At 40.9% G+C, this 15,642-nt stretch overlaps 1 protein-coding gene across 4 annotated transcripts in view; it reads left to right on the top strand.

The window, feature by feature from the left end:
* LOC110959551 (MAM domain-containing glycosylphosphatidylinositol anchor protein 2-like) overlaps positions 1-9,935 on the top strand; it is a 287,510-nt gene extending 277,575 nt beyond the window's left edge. For all 4 annotated transcript variants that reach the window (XM_051960688.1, XM_051960689.1, XM_051960691.1 and 1 more), the window contains exon 18: positions 1,974-9,935. In XM_051960688.1, coding sequence (XP_051816648.1) covers positions 1,974-2,062 — 89 coding nt within the window. In that variant the 3' untranslated portion in view covers positions 2,063-9,935. The remainder of the gene's footprint in view (positions 1-1,973) is intronic.
* Positions 9,936-15,642: the final 5,707 nt, after the last annotated feature.

Here is a 15,642-nt window from a genome sequence, read left to right as displayed (position 1 = left end):
GAAAAAATTGAGAAATATCTCCTGAGGACTGATCGGAGGTGACTTCTGACTGATGATGTGACTCAAGAAGGACGGTTCAGAGCAACCGCTTTAGGATCTGCTCACACGGGTTAGTTGTACATCGAGGGAATAGTTTGACATTTATGTGCTTTCATGCTTTCATGAGTTAGATGAGAAGATCAATTCCACTTTTATGTCTGTACATCTGAGCGACAGATCTTCAAACTGAAGTGACCAAATTGAACTGCCTTGGTCACTGAGCAACTCATTAGCTTTATAGCTTGATAATTACTAGTTAAAGCAGAGATCTAGTATGGAAACTTATCAAGTGCAAACAAAAACATTAAAATTGATTTAAATTTGACATTAGAACACCTTAAATTACTGTTTTTTAAACAAATATATGGTCACATTGCTTTCTTAATTACTGCATTACAATAACTGAATAAAGACTAGAGGCTTCTCTGTGCATGTGAGGCATTTAAGGAACATCAGTTAATTGTAATTTGGAAAAACAACCCTCTAAACTGCTCAAGTCTCTGCATGAAAATAGTTTAATATCAATTCCACTGTTATGTCTGACCATCTAAGTGACAGATCTTTAAAGTGAAGTCAACAAACTGAACCACTTTGGTCACCGAGCAACTCATGTTTACAATATTTGCACACAACATTTACGAGTTAAAGCAACGGCCCAGCATGGAAATGGGTCAAGCGCAACCAAAAACATTAATACTGATTTAAATCTGGCATTAGAATGACTTGCATCAATGTTTTTAAACTAATTTATGGTCACACTTCTTTCTGATATGCTGCATTACAGTTAGTGAGTGGACTAGATGCTTGTCTGTGCATGGGGGGCATTTAGGGAACACCTGTAAATTGTAGTTTCAAGAAACTAGGTGTATTTCCCTCTCCCCTTCGAAGCAGCTTGAGTCTCTGCATGCACATAGGTCAAATGAATTCTGTTCTCAGCCAAAACAGTCAACATTCTATATTTATTGCAAACACTGCAGGCAAAGCTTGGCCAGAACAAAGTTTCTGCTGTCTGAGTATCGACATCCTGAACTGAAAAAGCACAATGTCTCTAAGAAATTTGTCCTGCACTGTGACAGGTGTGTGGTCAGCAGAGCAGCCGACCTCCCTGCAGCATTTCAGCACCAGGCAGCAGCAAAACTAGTAAGAAATTATACGAAAGTAGCTTTTGATACAGCCAAGAAAGAGCCATCTTTAACTGACTTTAAGCTCCAGATCATTGTCAAATATTTAACTGGATCTTTTTTTTTTTCAAAAAACTGTTTAAAAAAGCAGCAAAAGCCACAGAAACAGTGATGATGTTGTACTCTGTCATAAATAATTGGCTGCTGAACTAGTAATGCTTTTGTATGTGGTTGAGTATAACAGCTTTTGACTTGATACGCTACAGAAATGAAAACATTGTGAAACAGCAAACACATAAAAGCCCTACTTATAGCTTCATATTTAATGGACAGACAAGAAATTGAATTGTAGGAATTGAAAAAGCGTGTTTCGAAGTATTCCCTCCAGCAATTCTTATCACATGTCCTTTTGTTCTGTCTTTCTGTTGGGATACACGCTTGTTTCTCTGTTCAGGAGTATTTAAACGGGGTTTAGAAGGAGCCCTTGGGGAGTGACTGCACATGACAGTAAGCTTACAGTAAAGGCAACAAGGCTGTGTTATCTTATTTGACAGAAATCGGTGCGTTTTCCTGTTATTTTAATCCATTTCATAAACAAAAATGTCTGATATGCTTCAGTAAAATAAACTCCAATTGACACAATTGGTTAAAACTGCAATTGCTATTTTTATTCTCAATTCTTATCGTTTTGGCACTCTTTGGTGCTGACTAAACCTTCAAAATAAGACGCCAAAAATCCCTCTATGCAGAAAAAAAAATGATAAACCTGACATCTCTTGCTGTTTTGTTTCTTTTCTTTCTTTTCTCATTCAGATCTCAGCGCCAAGGCTCTGTCCACATCCTCCCATATATGGCTGCTATGTGTCACCTTGGTGCTGACCCTGCTGGAAGGTCAGAGGTGACCCTATTCTCCGTTATCTCAGAGGCGAATATTCAGACCCACCGTCTGTGAGCTACACCCTCGGCATCCAATCACCAAAGATTCATGCATCCTGAAAGCAGCGGGGTCCCCCTCATGGACCACAGACCCACAGAGGGACCAACGGAAGAGAGAGAAAAAATAGCGATTAAAAAGTTACACAAAAAGTAATAAAGAAGATGCGCAAATTTTTTTTTAAAAAGAGACCTCTTTTACAGTAAAACACTCCTCGGCGCGGGACGTCTTTACGAGCACAAAGACGGATGAGCGACGGATGAGCCTGGACTTTGGCAGAGAGAGTTCACAAGCGTCGAGGGGAGGACAGTTTGTAAAGCACAAGTACAATTTTATGAAGCTACGGAAATAATCTTTGGAAGGCGGCGAAAAATACAGACACTGCTGACTTTTTGAATATGAAGTAACATTTTCCCTGCTTACAAATACATGGAATCAGACCTTTCTCTGTGTATCTTTATCTTCATTTTTCTTGCACCAAATGCCAATCACCGACACTTGTTTTTCACTGGAAGCCCCGGCCTCACGTCACATCTTGGCATTTTCTTTATCTGCTTGGTGCTGTACTGTAGAGAAAAACAAGGACTCTGGCAACGTTTCGTTCTGTCTGCTTACTCCCACCGCCCCCCCTCCTGTAGCTGCCTATGTATCTTTTAACACTGTGCTCACGAGTCCAAGTGGCCAACCGACGGTATGGTGGCAGAACAATAACAGCAGCAGAGGAGTAGACAGCAGGAGTGGAGGGCAGAGAGGAGGTGAGGTTGAAGGGAGGAGGAGTGGAGGGAAGAGGATTAACAGGCAGAGAGTAGAGAGAGAGAGAGAGAGAGAGGAGCTCGATTAGCGAGGCCTGACTCGAATATTCAGTCGGCGGTCTACCTGTGGAACAGAAGCCACTTTACTTTCTGCCATGAAACAAAGTGCCTTCAGATTACAAAACCGAATCGTGAGCCTGGGTGTTAATCAACATCGAACAAATCTCTGTTGATGTTTCCTCTGATGGGCTATTTTCTACATGTTTCTTTTGCCCCACAAGTGCTGACGGGAGGCCACGTGTGTTCAGAGGGAGTACGAGGGTCATGCTACGCCCAGATCTTGCTCCTGATGGGACAGTTGCCTGTGTGTGTGTGTGAGTGTGTGAGTGTGTGTGTGTGTGTTGCGTGTTTGTGTGCGTGCATGCACCTAAGCCTACGCATAGTTCAACGTGAGGGCGGCCAACCAGGCAGTGCCGGCAGCGCGGCTTTTGGAAACAATTTGGATTAAAAAAAGAACAAAAAAACAAAGCGGCAACAATGAAAGTGAGGCTCTGGATCTTTCTGTTGTTTTTTTTTTTTCTTTTCTTTTTGTGCAGAAAGACAGTTTAAGATCATACAGGAGGATAAAAACACTTCGTCGAATGAATACCCCACTCTCTCTTCCCATAATTCTCCTTCCCTGCGGGCGAGCATTTTTTTAACAAAAGAAAAAGAACAACTGCTGAATAAAACATTGTACAGGGAGGCGAGTAGGAACTCTGGGACTGCAGGCTCTTCATTAGGGTGAAAGGCCTCACCCCTATCCTCCACCATTTATATGGAACAATATGAGAATAAAAAGATAATAATGACCATAATAATAGTCATGATATTTTATTACTCTAGCGAGAATGTTTCTCTGCTTTTACACAAACTGTGAAGATTGACTGTGGAAGATCTACCTGAGACCATAACCTTAACCAGCGGGGTTTTTAAAAAATGTATTGTAAAAAAGAGAAAATAAGAAAATGAAAAATTCCGTTCATTGTTGGTTATGACAAATGTTTTGAGGACTTGTGTCTTGTTTCTTATTTTTTCTGTTGAAGATGACTTACCTTCCTTTTTCTTCTTGTTGTCTCCCTTTGCATTGCTGAAATATCAAAGCTGATGGAAGCATAAGAAGTAAACCAATTTGGTAAATGTATAACTTGTAAATGTTAAAGAAGCTCTATTCAAAGGTTTATGATAAATGTTTTATGTTGGAGTACAGGAAGCACAACATACAGTTTAAGGTCTCAACATATAAAATCCATTTTATACTTCTCTGCACATGCGTGACCTGCTCCCACAAATTCAGGCTTTCCGTCGCAAACAAGTCCACATTTAACAGCAAACCGGTCATTTTCTACTCGCACTCTTCATATTTATCGCGCAAACATGACACCGAGGAAGACAAAGGGTCGAGCCGGGAGTGTAAAAATGAAATCTGCACGATTGCAGATGGCATGAAGGTTGGGATTGGTGTTGTGGTTCAGCATATGTAGCCTCTTCAGTGGAAGCCTGGGTTCGTCTGAGTGGGTTGTGCACATGTGTAAAGCATAAAGCTGTGTACAATAGGTGTGACAAGAAACTGATATATGTAAAGAAGATAAATATGCTAAGCAAAACAGAGCAGAATGATGAACATTTCAGGGCATCCTTACTATATGGTCTGTATGGTGATACTGCAGAGACATAGTCATCACAGATATTATCTGCTATCATTTATTTTTTTACATAAGTTCATACATTTTCATTTCAAGTTTAGGATCACACTGAATGTAAAAATGGAGTTCTTGGGAGTTCTTTAATCTTGCAGTCTTACTAGATGTAATGTTTTACTAAAACATATGTTTTTGTGTGCTTTTGATGATGAGAACTTTCAGACTTTTATAGGTTGTTTTGGACACATCGAGAACATGAAGTTCGTCCGACTTTGACACAGACTTTGACACGATTTCCAAAAACGCATATAAGCTCAGATAAAATACCCATTAGCTAGTTGCTATATCCTCCTGTGGTGTATAGCAGGTAATGAAAAGTGCCAAAGTGCCCCGAACAGTCGTCACTCTTACTGACTACGGATATGAGTTTAAGATATTTTGGCAACTGTTCCTTTTACATCCCTGAGCAGCTGGTCAGTTTGTGGTGGGAAGCAAAGGTCAGAATTTAATGTAACTGCACCTCTGAGTACATGAGGACATCACAGGCAGGTTTAAATAAGCGAACACATTTGATAATGCTGGTATAAGATGGTTGTCCACTGCAGGAACTCGAGGCAGGTTGCACTAACATTTCTAGAAGCAGCCTCCTTTCAGGCTTTCTGTTTCCACTGCAGTGTAGGATCTGTCAGGACTTACCATGACATTAACTCAAAGTGCACTAAAACCACTTGAAATAGTAACTACTGGATGTAACACATTAGAACAATGAAGACTGGTGCTGTGTTTGTCTATGTGGTGAATTTTATGCTGAAGATGGCAATGTTATGTCTCCTTCGAAGGGAACCAATCAGCATTTGTCTTCTTTGAGCCCTGCACCACAGTTTTCAGGTCCACCTGGATATAGGTAATCTGGAGGAGATCTTTTTTTCTAGGCTAAAAATGGCGCTAAAGGTGGTTTTTCAGGGGCGGTTCTTGCAGTCAAAACGTGCACTAATGTTCAGGCCCACAGGTTCCTGCAGTGAAAAATGCCTAAAAGGAATAGTTTGGCATTTTGGGAAGCATGCAGAGGTTTGTTTGGTTTAGCTTAGCATAAAACTGGTAATATGGGGAGAACTGTGAGGCTTACTCTGTCCAAAGGCAGTAAAATGTTGTCATGAAGCACTTCTAAAGCTCACTAAATTACAGGTTCTATCTTCTTTTAACAAAATAAATAAGTTTAATATATTTTTCGAGCAGTGAGGTAGATATCCCTTTCCTATAGCCTCAGCACAACCCAGCAAGACATGGTGGCGAGGGAAGAGTTTACCTCTTAAAAGAAGTGGAAAACATTTTCCAACTGGAGGAAGTTACATTTAAGCGAAGCATGAATCTGTCAGACCGATCAAAGTTTATTGTGTTGTTAATAATTGAAGAGACAACAGCGCCTCAGAGAGCAAATGATATCGGCTGACTGTTTAGCTGTATATTAAGTACATTTATAGTATTCACCAGCCTATTCATCGGTTTAACATTGTGTTGTTGCTGGGCATCGAGGCTAACCGTGATGTGTTTGTTTACAGCATATAGTTTCAGAGTTACAAATACAGTTTAGAATTCATTCAAGGGACCTGTTCACTGATTTAGATAAACTATTTAAGTTGCAAACATTATTTTGATGCATTGCTTTGGCATTATAATGTAGCTTCAGCTTAATATTGTGTGTAATTTAAACTCTGATATTTGCGTTAATTGATTTAAAACCACATTCAAGTTGAGGTAACTTAATGAAAGTGACGTGATAACTTCATTTCCCTTCATCTTCAAGTTAGGATTTCCAGTCCTCTCGTCTATCTTAACGTGCCTGCACACTGTCAGACAGTTAAAATTGGTAATTAAAAGTAACTCTGATTGAAACAAAAAAGCAAATTCCCCAGAGTCAGTGTTGTTCCTTGAAGTTTTCATTCCTCAAAAAGATTGATGCAAACTGTTGCTGTATTGTTTTTGTGTGTCTAGTCCAGACACCCACAAACACTTCTTTTCCAACTGGTTTCCGAGCAGAGTAAACAAAAGAGATTTAACGTATTGATCTGTTAGCTGCAGAGGTGCTGGCATTTGGGTTTTGTAACCTTTGGACAGAGCCAGACTCATTGTTTTCCTCCATGTCCAGTTGTTACTAAACTAATCTGACTGACTAGTGGTAGTTTCCTGTTAAATGAGCATGAAATGAACAGGTGTCATCAGTCTCCATGTCTAAGTCCGTACAAGAAAACAAACAGTAGGTTTTTTTGTCCCTCGAAAATGTCAAACCATCGCCTCAACATGAGAGCTTCAGTTCAAAAATATGCTCCCTCTGTTTGTGTACTTTGTGTTTCCTGTATTTACATCACTATTAGGTTTTCAAACACTGCAGCAGACCTCCTTTTTGCTTCAGTTTGTACATTATTAAACATATTGGGTGCTTTCATGCAAATTGAAAATCTTTGTTCGAGTTTCCAAATGTTGTCAGATTTTTGCCAGACAAAAAAAAATACAGGAATCATTGTTTACTTCCACGGTGTTGCAGCTCTCACCACGTCCTTGATTTCCATTTCTGTGCAATTCACACACTAAATGTCAGCCTCTGCCCTTTGTGCATACGAGGTGCTGTGAGCCTGGCGAGCAGTTTACACACTCAGCTCTGCTCCATTTCTTGATGAAAGTCCTCTAAGCTACTTCAAAGTACAATTGGAGGGGATTAACAGTTTTTGAATATGTAAACAGTGTTGTGCGACTGTTCGCGCTCTCACGCTGTTTACTGACATTATTTTGATGGTGAGAGCTATCTGTAGTTGAAGGGGAAAAAGTGTGAAGTGTTCAGAAAGCAAGAGGAGGGAAATGAGTTATTTCTAGATTAGTTTGGGCGCTGGAGCTTAATGTGACCACATGTGCCAAGTGTTTTGTTTTTCCATCTCAGCGCCTGGGCCCTGGATATTTAGTGGCTGTTGTGTTTTTTGTTTTTGTTTTTTTGCACTAGTTGTCGCGATTGTGCCATACTTTTTAATTACAAAAATGAAACAGCATTGCCTTTTTTCTTTCTCCTCCTGGTTCAGGAATCTGTTCAGCTCAGTTCTTCCACTTTCTCCACAACGTAAAGTGTTCAGTGCAGGTACTGTGATCTAATGCAACAATGCAGTATTAAGAACTACATTCCTCAGATAGAACATAGCACAGAGCTCTGTTTTATCTCAGATGACTGGCTCAGTCATGTTTCTGCAGGTGCACAGGTCAGCCTTTATATCTTTCCACTATCGCTCTGCAGACAGGCTTTGTGCTGCAGCAGCTCCTTCATCAATCAACGCTTAATTGCTAATTTAAAAAGTTCAAAGGTTAATGCACAGTTAGTCGTCTAACTGCATCAAATTCTTCTTTAAGTGGTCACTTTCTTGACATATTTGTTGTTGAACTCTTCGGACCCCTTTGAAGCTCCAGTTGCTGTTATACTGGATGTTTTTGATCTTCTATAAATTAGATGCAAATGAAGTCGGCAGAGTTTTAAGGCGGCTTTCAAGATGGAAATGCAGCCTCAGAATATACCACAGAAGTTGGCACTAAAACAAACACAAATAAGGTGTTTGGGTCAGTCTTGTTGCTTCACATTACATCATAGTGGCCACAGCAGAGACCAGAAATTGCCTTTTTCTCATCTGACACTGCTGAAAACAAGTGGCTCAAGTCAATCTTCATTGTGCGGAAAAGGCAATAAACATCCACTCGGTGGGATCAGAGACACATACTGTGTTTTCCTTTTAGACTTCACCTTCCCCCCTTCTAAAATAATTAGTTTGATTTGCCACCTTTGTGTAACATTAATAGTACCTACTGGTGTTAATTCAACTGGAAATTACCGCATCACAGTGGAGTGCTGCAGTAGCAAGGAGGCAAACAATGACTTGTTTTCGATGCTGTTTCATCTTATTCTTGTTTAAGAAATCAGTCGTTTCATTCGTGCATTGATGAATAATGCAGTTGTGCTTGAATGTACCCAGTGCTTACATTAAATTAACTGTAGCATTAAAGTATGCGGTCTGTCGGAGTTTGTGCAGGCCACAGATTGAACATAATTGCTGCAACGTGCAATATGTTAAAACAATTTCCCACTTCTTTGGCAAATTTGATTAAAATTATCCATGTGAGTAGAAGCATGACTACCGTAGTTGCTATGTGAAAAAAATGTAATTTATAACAAAGGATTGCCTTAATTCCTAGAGGGTGTGTAGCTTGTGATATTATAAACAACACAAGGAAAAGATCCCACTTAAGGAGCTGAAATTCTACTGTGATTTTTGTCTTTTGCCCACTTACTTACCGCTGTAATTACCTGCAGATTTATTATTCTTACCTCGTAGCTAATGCCAGCGCTTCAAGGGTTTCTAAAAGGAACAGTCCCAACATTTCTTTTCTGAGTGGAAATGTTCTCATTTTCTCTTCAACCTAAGAAGGGCTTTGTCACATTGTGCCATTCATCGCGCTATTTTAGCTCCGCGAAACACCATTCGGTTCCACTAGCGTGATGAAATTACAGCTGGTGGCCCCAATTATCACTGCACACAACACCCTGCTTCCTTGGTATTGATTCAGCAAAGAGAATTGGTGCCAAGAGGGGGAGCATTGTGGTAAAGCGCGACCAGCACCGGCGATAAAAATTGGCAGCGAATTTGGCAGTATTCATTTGGAAACAAGAACAAAATGTCTGCCGTATTAAACATTAAAACTGCAGCGAGGTTTTTTGGGTTTTTTTAGAGAGTAAAATTGCCACCTTAATGCTGTGAGTTTCTTCCACTTGCACACACTGGCTAGGCAGCAGTGAGCGACTTCCCGACAGGAGGCTGACTGCAGTCGCACTAAATAACTGGAAGAGGTAGACACATTTCAAAGATCTCATTTTACTCTGTCAGGGAAGAAGCGGCGTGTCGCTACTTGATGGCATGGCTGCTCGGTGTGACAACTTCACCGGTGGGAAAACTGCCGCCTCCTGGTACAGAGTCTCTCCGGTGTCAGAGCGAATCCTGCTGCTTCTTGATGGCTTTTCCTTTCCTCTTTCTGTTTCACCTGCTCTGATCGAGAGCCACATTAGCAACATGTGCTAGTTGTTTACTAGTAGCAACAAGAGGATGTTTGCCAATGTAGCCACTTCAAGTGACCCCTGGAAAAAAAATTTATTTGATGCTTGTAAGATGAAGGTTGTTGAGAAAGAAAGCTGTGTTCCAGTGATGTTATTTATCTTGTTCTGTGCCGACACCCTGTAATGATGACCTGTCACTCTTCTCTGTTTTGTGCTCTATATTTATATATGATCAGGCTTCTTTTTCACTGTATTTCTTTGGATTTATCACCCATTTTTTGTGCCATACCTGCAACTAATGAAAAAATAAAGAAAAGGAATATTTTATGTGCCACGTCAAATAAATTTAACCATACGAGACTACAGTGAAGTAGAACAGAATAGGACGGAGTGTAATATAATGTCGACTATTATATGCTCGGTGCTGAAACAAAAGCCCTCTTGTTTCTGTGGCTTGCCTGTACTTGACACCTTTGTCCCTGTAGCTTTTCAAAGACAAAGCCAAGTTATTCCCACAGTGACCACCTGTCTCCTACTCAAAGGGCTGGAAACAAAAGCTTTTGTGTTGTGCAAATTGTTCCTTTGACAGTACTTCCCAGTTTGCGGTTCTTCTGAGGAGCCACCTTGCTTGTTTTCCTCTCAGAGTTGAGAGCATGTGAGTTGATTGTGGCGAGAAAAAGGACATCTGCGTCAAAGACAAAGGAATAACAATGCTGTGTGCAGGGACTTGAAAGTCATCCAAAGGTTAGTCAGCAGGGGCCTCCTGAGTGAGAAAAGCTTATGGAGTGGCGACCTGAGAAGAAGCTACTGTACACTGAAATGACTTCTCTTTATATGCTAATCACATGAGGAAAAACTGCTTTTTCTTTGATAAACACACAATGGTAAATAGTAAATGAAGTGGAACTTAAATGCTCCTTGTGGAGTTTTCTGAAAAGTGAAGTGAGTGTGGAAAAACATTTGGCCTGCTTTCTTTCTAACAGCCAGCAGGTGGTGACTCCCCTGCTTGCAAAAACAAGTTTGATTGTATAAAAGTCAACGACAAAATGACCTTACATGATTTGTTAGCTCAGTGCACAGTTTCCTGATGAGTTTTAAGTCTCCTTCAATGCAGCATAGTGTTCATGTTGTAAATGATGGTCCCATGTTCCAGGCTACCATATGAGTGTGCATTGTGTCTTTGAGTTATTCGTCATGTCTGGTTTCAAAAACCAAAGTGGCAATTGCAAAGTTATAAACTTCAACCTCTCCACCTGTCTTTATTTGGGATGTACATTAGTGTGTTTGTGGGCATAGCATCCCATTGTTCCTCTTGAGTCTCATTCTCCAATCAACCTCTTGCTGTTTATAAACCCCAGCCCGGCTCTTTCTATTCAGCCACATAATTCTGCTGGTATATGTGCTAGCATTCCCTCAGCTAACCTTTGCTCTGAGTATATGTTTCCTAGTTTTTTGTTGTAAATGAAGTCTAACCTTAGTGATTCCTGTGCCTCAGGTTCAAGCCTCTTAATGTCCTGTTCTCCAGATCTCTGCCTCAGCCATACTGCCCCAGACCTCCAAGCTCAGTTCCCCAATCTACAATCCCTGTCAAACCATGGCCTCCATCATCCAGCCTCGGCTACTTAATTCACCATCCGTTCTGGATTCCCTCCCAAGCCAAACCTTTTAATGACCTAGCCTGGCGCTGTAAACACCCCCCAGGGATTCCCCTCCAGGCCTCTAGCTGTGTTGTGTGTGCTGCATTCAGGTTCACGTTCTAAACTCATAGCCTATAACTGAAGGCTGCTTTCAAAATCGTACATACTGCAGCTGCCCCTAGAGAGCACGGGACACTAATTGGGCCACACTACTTGGTCATAATATCGTGCCTTAAGCTTAGACCGTCTTGCTCATATCCATTGCAGGCTGTGGTCTGAGAAGCGCTGTCATCTGTCTGTGTGCTCTCAGCTCCTCAGGCGTACTTTTTAGTCACATGAGACATGAATGATGACGTATGTGATGTATTCGACACTGTGCAAAGGATTGTGGGTAGAAAAAAAAAGAGAATCCAGCTGACTTGAACAATGCAAAATCAGACCAGATGTATGAGGACTTCCTAGTGCAGTGTGGTAGTATGGGTACTGGAATTCACTTGAGGCTTTAAAATGGCAATGGGTGGCTTCACTGTGGCTATGTCCATCTTTTATCTACAGTTCACGTTGCTGACACTGTGGAGCAGCTGGGGTATTACTTGTTGCAGCCAAGGGTTTCATTTTGTTCCACTAATCAAAAGGTGGCAGTAGCATGTCAAGGAAAACACCGATGCAGCAACAAGGGCCGTGAAGAAGAACACAACAAACTTTACAAATGTTACATGAGAAAGGAAGTGCACACAAACTGAATGAGTGAGTTAAACTGACTGTTGAAGAACCGTTTTATGCTAAATAAGGTAATGCAGCTTTATTGAAAAGGAGTGGGCCAACATTTTACAGTTATTATTGAGATTTTTTGGCTGTAGCTTGACATTTTCACCACAAAAAATGAAGGATAATATCAATCCTCTTTGCTAGCTCTCAGAGAGATAGTAAACCATTTAAGTATTGGAGCAGGCAGCATCGCAAGCTCGTCTGGTTCTTTCCGAGTTCATAAATATGGCATTTGTCTCGCGTGTTCACTCGCAGTAACAACATAACAGCAGCTTTGGTTTTTCGGAGGGCCTACATGCTTTGACTGTTCCCTGACATCGACTCAACAGAACAGACTGCAGAACTGTTTGTTCCTCAGCCTGTCAAACTGTGAAATTGGAGTTTGGCTTCTAAAGAGGCCTCACTGTTCCTGTGTGGACTCGGCTCCGAAGGGAGTGATTAAACTGATGAAGCCACTTATTGGTGAAGTCTGCTTTAATATATGCTGTAGTTATGTTTTGTTGTGTGGTTTGGATTTTTGCTATTTTTGTGGAAATGTGACACATTTTGGAGAAACATTCTCTTAATGAAGTGAAATCAAATCAAATAACAGCATCGGATGTAAAGAATGTCAATTCCTCTGAAACTATAAATTGCCCTTTTTTTAATCTATTTTTGTACGGATTAGGCAAGCAAGAGGCATTGGCAGATATACTGACAAGCTTTTTTCCTCCCCTTTCATCCTGGCTCTTAATGCAGCAACATGAGACTTGAGACATGAGACATGAGAGTTTTTTATGTAACAAGAAGACAAATAAGTATTTTAGTGGTGGCAGGATGGGATGGTGATACAGTTGCAGGCAGAAAGAAGATTCTGGGCTTGAACCTGCTGGTCGGCTGAGGTCTTTCTGTGTTTAGTTTGCATGTGCCTGAAAAGACATGAGTGTTCGTCAACTCGTGTTTCTAAATTGCCCGAAGATGTGACCAATCATCTGTCCAGGGTTTACCTCACCTCTTACCTAAGGTCAGTTTGGTGAAGGTCCAGTCCAAAAGTTTCAGACATTAACTTGCAAAAAATATATGTTTTGCATTGTTTTAGTGCGAGGCTTTAGTCAGGTAAATTATTTAGTACAAGAGGACACATAGATAACAATCTACCAAATCTATAAACTAGTGAAGCCTCAAACCTGATTCTAAGATTGGGTTTGGAGCTGATCAAGGCAATTTTTACCTAATCAATATCAGCAAGATATCAGCAATAACCTGATCTTTTGTTTACATCTGCTGTCACACATATGTTAAATTTTTGAATAATTTACTAAGTATGTGCAGCAATATCAATCAGTAATTAATTGACAACATCAATTCAGCACACTTTTTTATTAGTCTTTGATTAGTAAAGGCAACAAAAGCAACCTTCACAAATGCCACTGATGTATGTAGTAAATGTCCTGATTGATTCTGACTTGAGTTAATGTATTTCCACTGACTGGAAGTCAATAAGCTTCACATGAGACTTTGTCATGGTGCCCCTTTACTCAGGAAACTCCCATAATGCTTTCTACTTCTCAGTACAGACGTGTCCACCTCCTCTAGCAGCTACAGTATTAAACAGTAGAAACTCCACCTGGTGGTGCAACCAGGTACATCTAATCTACAATACTTACAGTGCGTAGTCTTCAGGAAAATTATATCACCCGATACTAAACAATAAATGCCTTGGATTGAATCAAGGGCAAAAACACCTTGACTGGAACATTTGCAGTTGATGGAAATACGAACAAACCAAAGTGTTTTTTCCCCTTATAGTACAATAATAGTAAAGTGTAGCCAGAAAAATGTATAATACAGAATAAGGTGGCTGAGGTAGACTAATGTAAAACTGAAAAAGTCTGTAATGCATGTCAGGATGATCTGTTTACACTGCTGTGGCTTCTTCAACACAACAAGACCTTGCAAGAAGTGCAGCCATCGCTGTACATTATACTGCACTCAGCTTTCCCCTCAGGGTCAAGCTGTGTCCATACACCTAAAAGGCATGTTTTTTTCTTTTCCAGGAGTGGAGGAGTCTGTCTGTTGTATATTTTGTCAGCCTCCAGCCCTGGGGGAACAGCGGGTGAGTGTTTTTGTATTTCATGAGATGCAGATTTTGTCATCAGTCTCCCTGTAGCCTGCGGCTGCCCACCGATTTGGAGAATGCTATGGCTGCGTGTGATTGTGTAGGATATATGGGCTCACGTATGTGTGTGCAGCATTCTCACGTGACAACACATTGAATTGTCGCAGCAACATTTGTGTCTTTTCCCCATGGTGCTGTTGTGGGTATTTGTAGCTCTATGATGGACAGTCACAAACACATGATGTCAGATTCTGCTGCCCTGAATTGCAAAACAAGTGGTGTTTTAAGTTTCCTTACTGATATCCGAGCAGTGATCTCTTTTAGTGAATGCAGATTCATGAAAAAAATAAAAAGGCCACTTTACAGTTTGTTCCATTACACAGACAATTACCGTGGAAAGAACGGCTGCTGGTAAGTGGGGCACATTTATTCAAAAGGATGCTGGGGACACAATCTAAACATTGTCCCTGCAAACAAGGTGCTAAAAGTAATCTTACAGTGTTTTAAAGGCACTCTAAAGTTTGCTTGTGGCCTTTATGATCTTGTTTCTATTCCGCGTACCCTCGGTGAAGCGTGACAAACCTCCTTTTTGTCCGGATAATAAGTTACACCCATAAAAAATTCAGATTGTTTCTGCTGCTGATAACCCCTGGTAGCATTTGGCCTTTAAAATCCCAAGCACTTTCAATTACCCTGCTGCATGTCCCATTCGTCCACTCCCTTATCGCCTCCCTCTTCTGTTTCAGCCAGCCAGAGGTTGCCCTGTAGATCCGCATTAGAATGCGCACCTGGTATCTCAGACGCTGAACAATGCCATTTTACATTACATTCTATTCCCTTTTCTCCTTGCCATGCACCGCAAAAGCACTTTGTTTACAGGGCCACCACTGCTTTCTGGACGGATGGGAAAATGTCATGGAATGCTAATGGTCTGCTAATTCTCCTCTGACAGGGCTCCCCATGTCACTCAAACAACATCCATTCAGTTATGCCAGCTTTGTCAATGTCATTCAGGCAAACACGGGAGATGAACACGTCTGCAGCGGCTGCAGTGTGGACACGTTATCAATAAAAAACACACACCTCATTTATTCGCCACCTATATGTGCGTCAACAATACTAAACCTAGAAGAGCCACACTACTGGGGTTTTACATCATTTGTTATTCTGGAATGCTCTTTGTTGCCTTGGTGCATCTTTCTTTTATGCACAAGTTATTGATTTCCAAATAAGAGTTAAATAATTTGAACCCAGTGCATCCAGCCGTAGGAGTTGAAACAGATCAAACACTCCACGGGGCCTTGCTTTGTTGTTTTCATCACCTGCATCTCCAACACAAATACATCACAGTCTACAGTAACTTAGCAATTAGCAGTTCTTCCATTATGAGCAGTGATTTGCCTCTCCACAGACATATGAGCACCTCTCACTCAGCTCACGGCTCTGAGACATCTCCTTGTCCTCTTGTGGATGTTGCATAAATTAATCCCTCTCATGTGCTGCCATCTGAGCCGTGCTGATGCAAAACTTC

This window comes from Acanthochromis polyacanthus, chromosome 16, assembly GCF_021347895.1.
Source record: "Acanthochromis polyacanthus isolate Apoly-LR-REF ecotype Palm Island chromosome 16, KAUST_Apoly_ChrSc, whole genome shotgun sequence".
NCBI lineage: Eukaryota > Metazoa > Chordata > Actinopteri > Pomacentridae > Acanthochromis > Acanthochromis polyacanthus.
The sequence above is the reverse complement of the archived record's forward strand: the minus strand, read 5'-3'. Positions and strand labels throughout refer to the sequence as shown.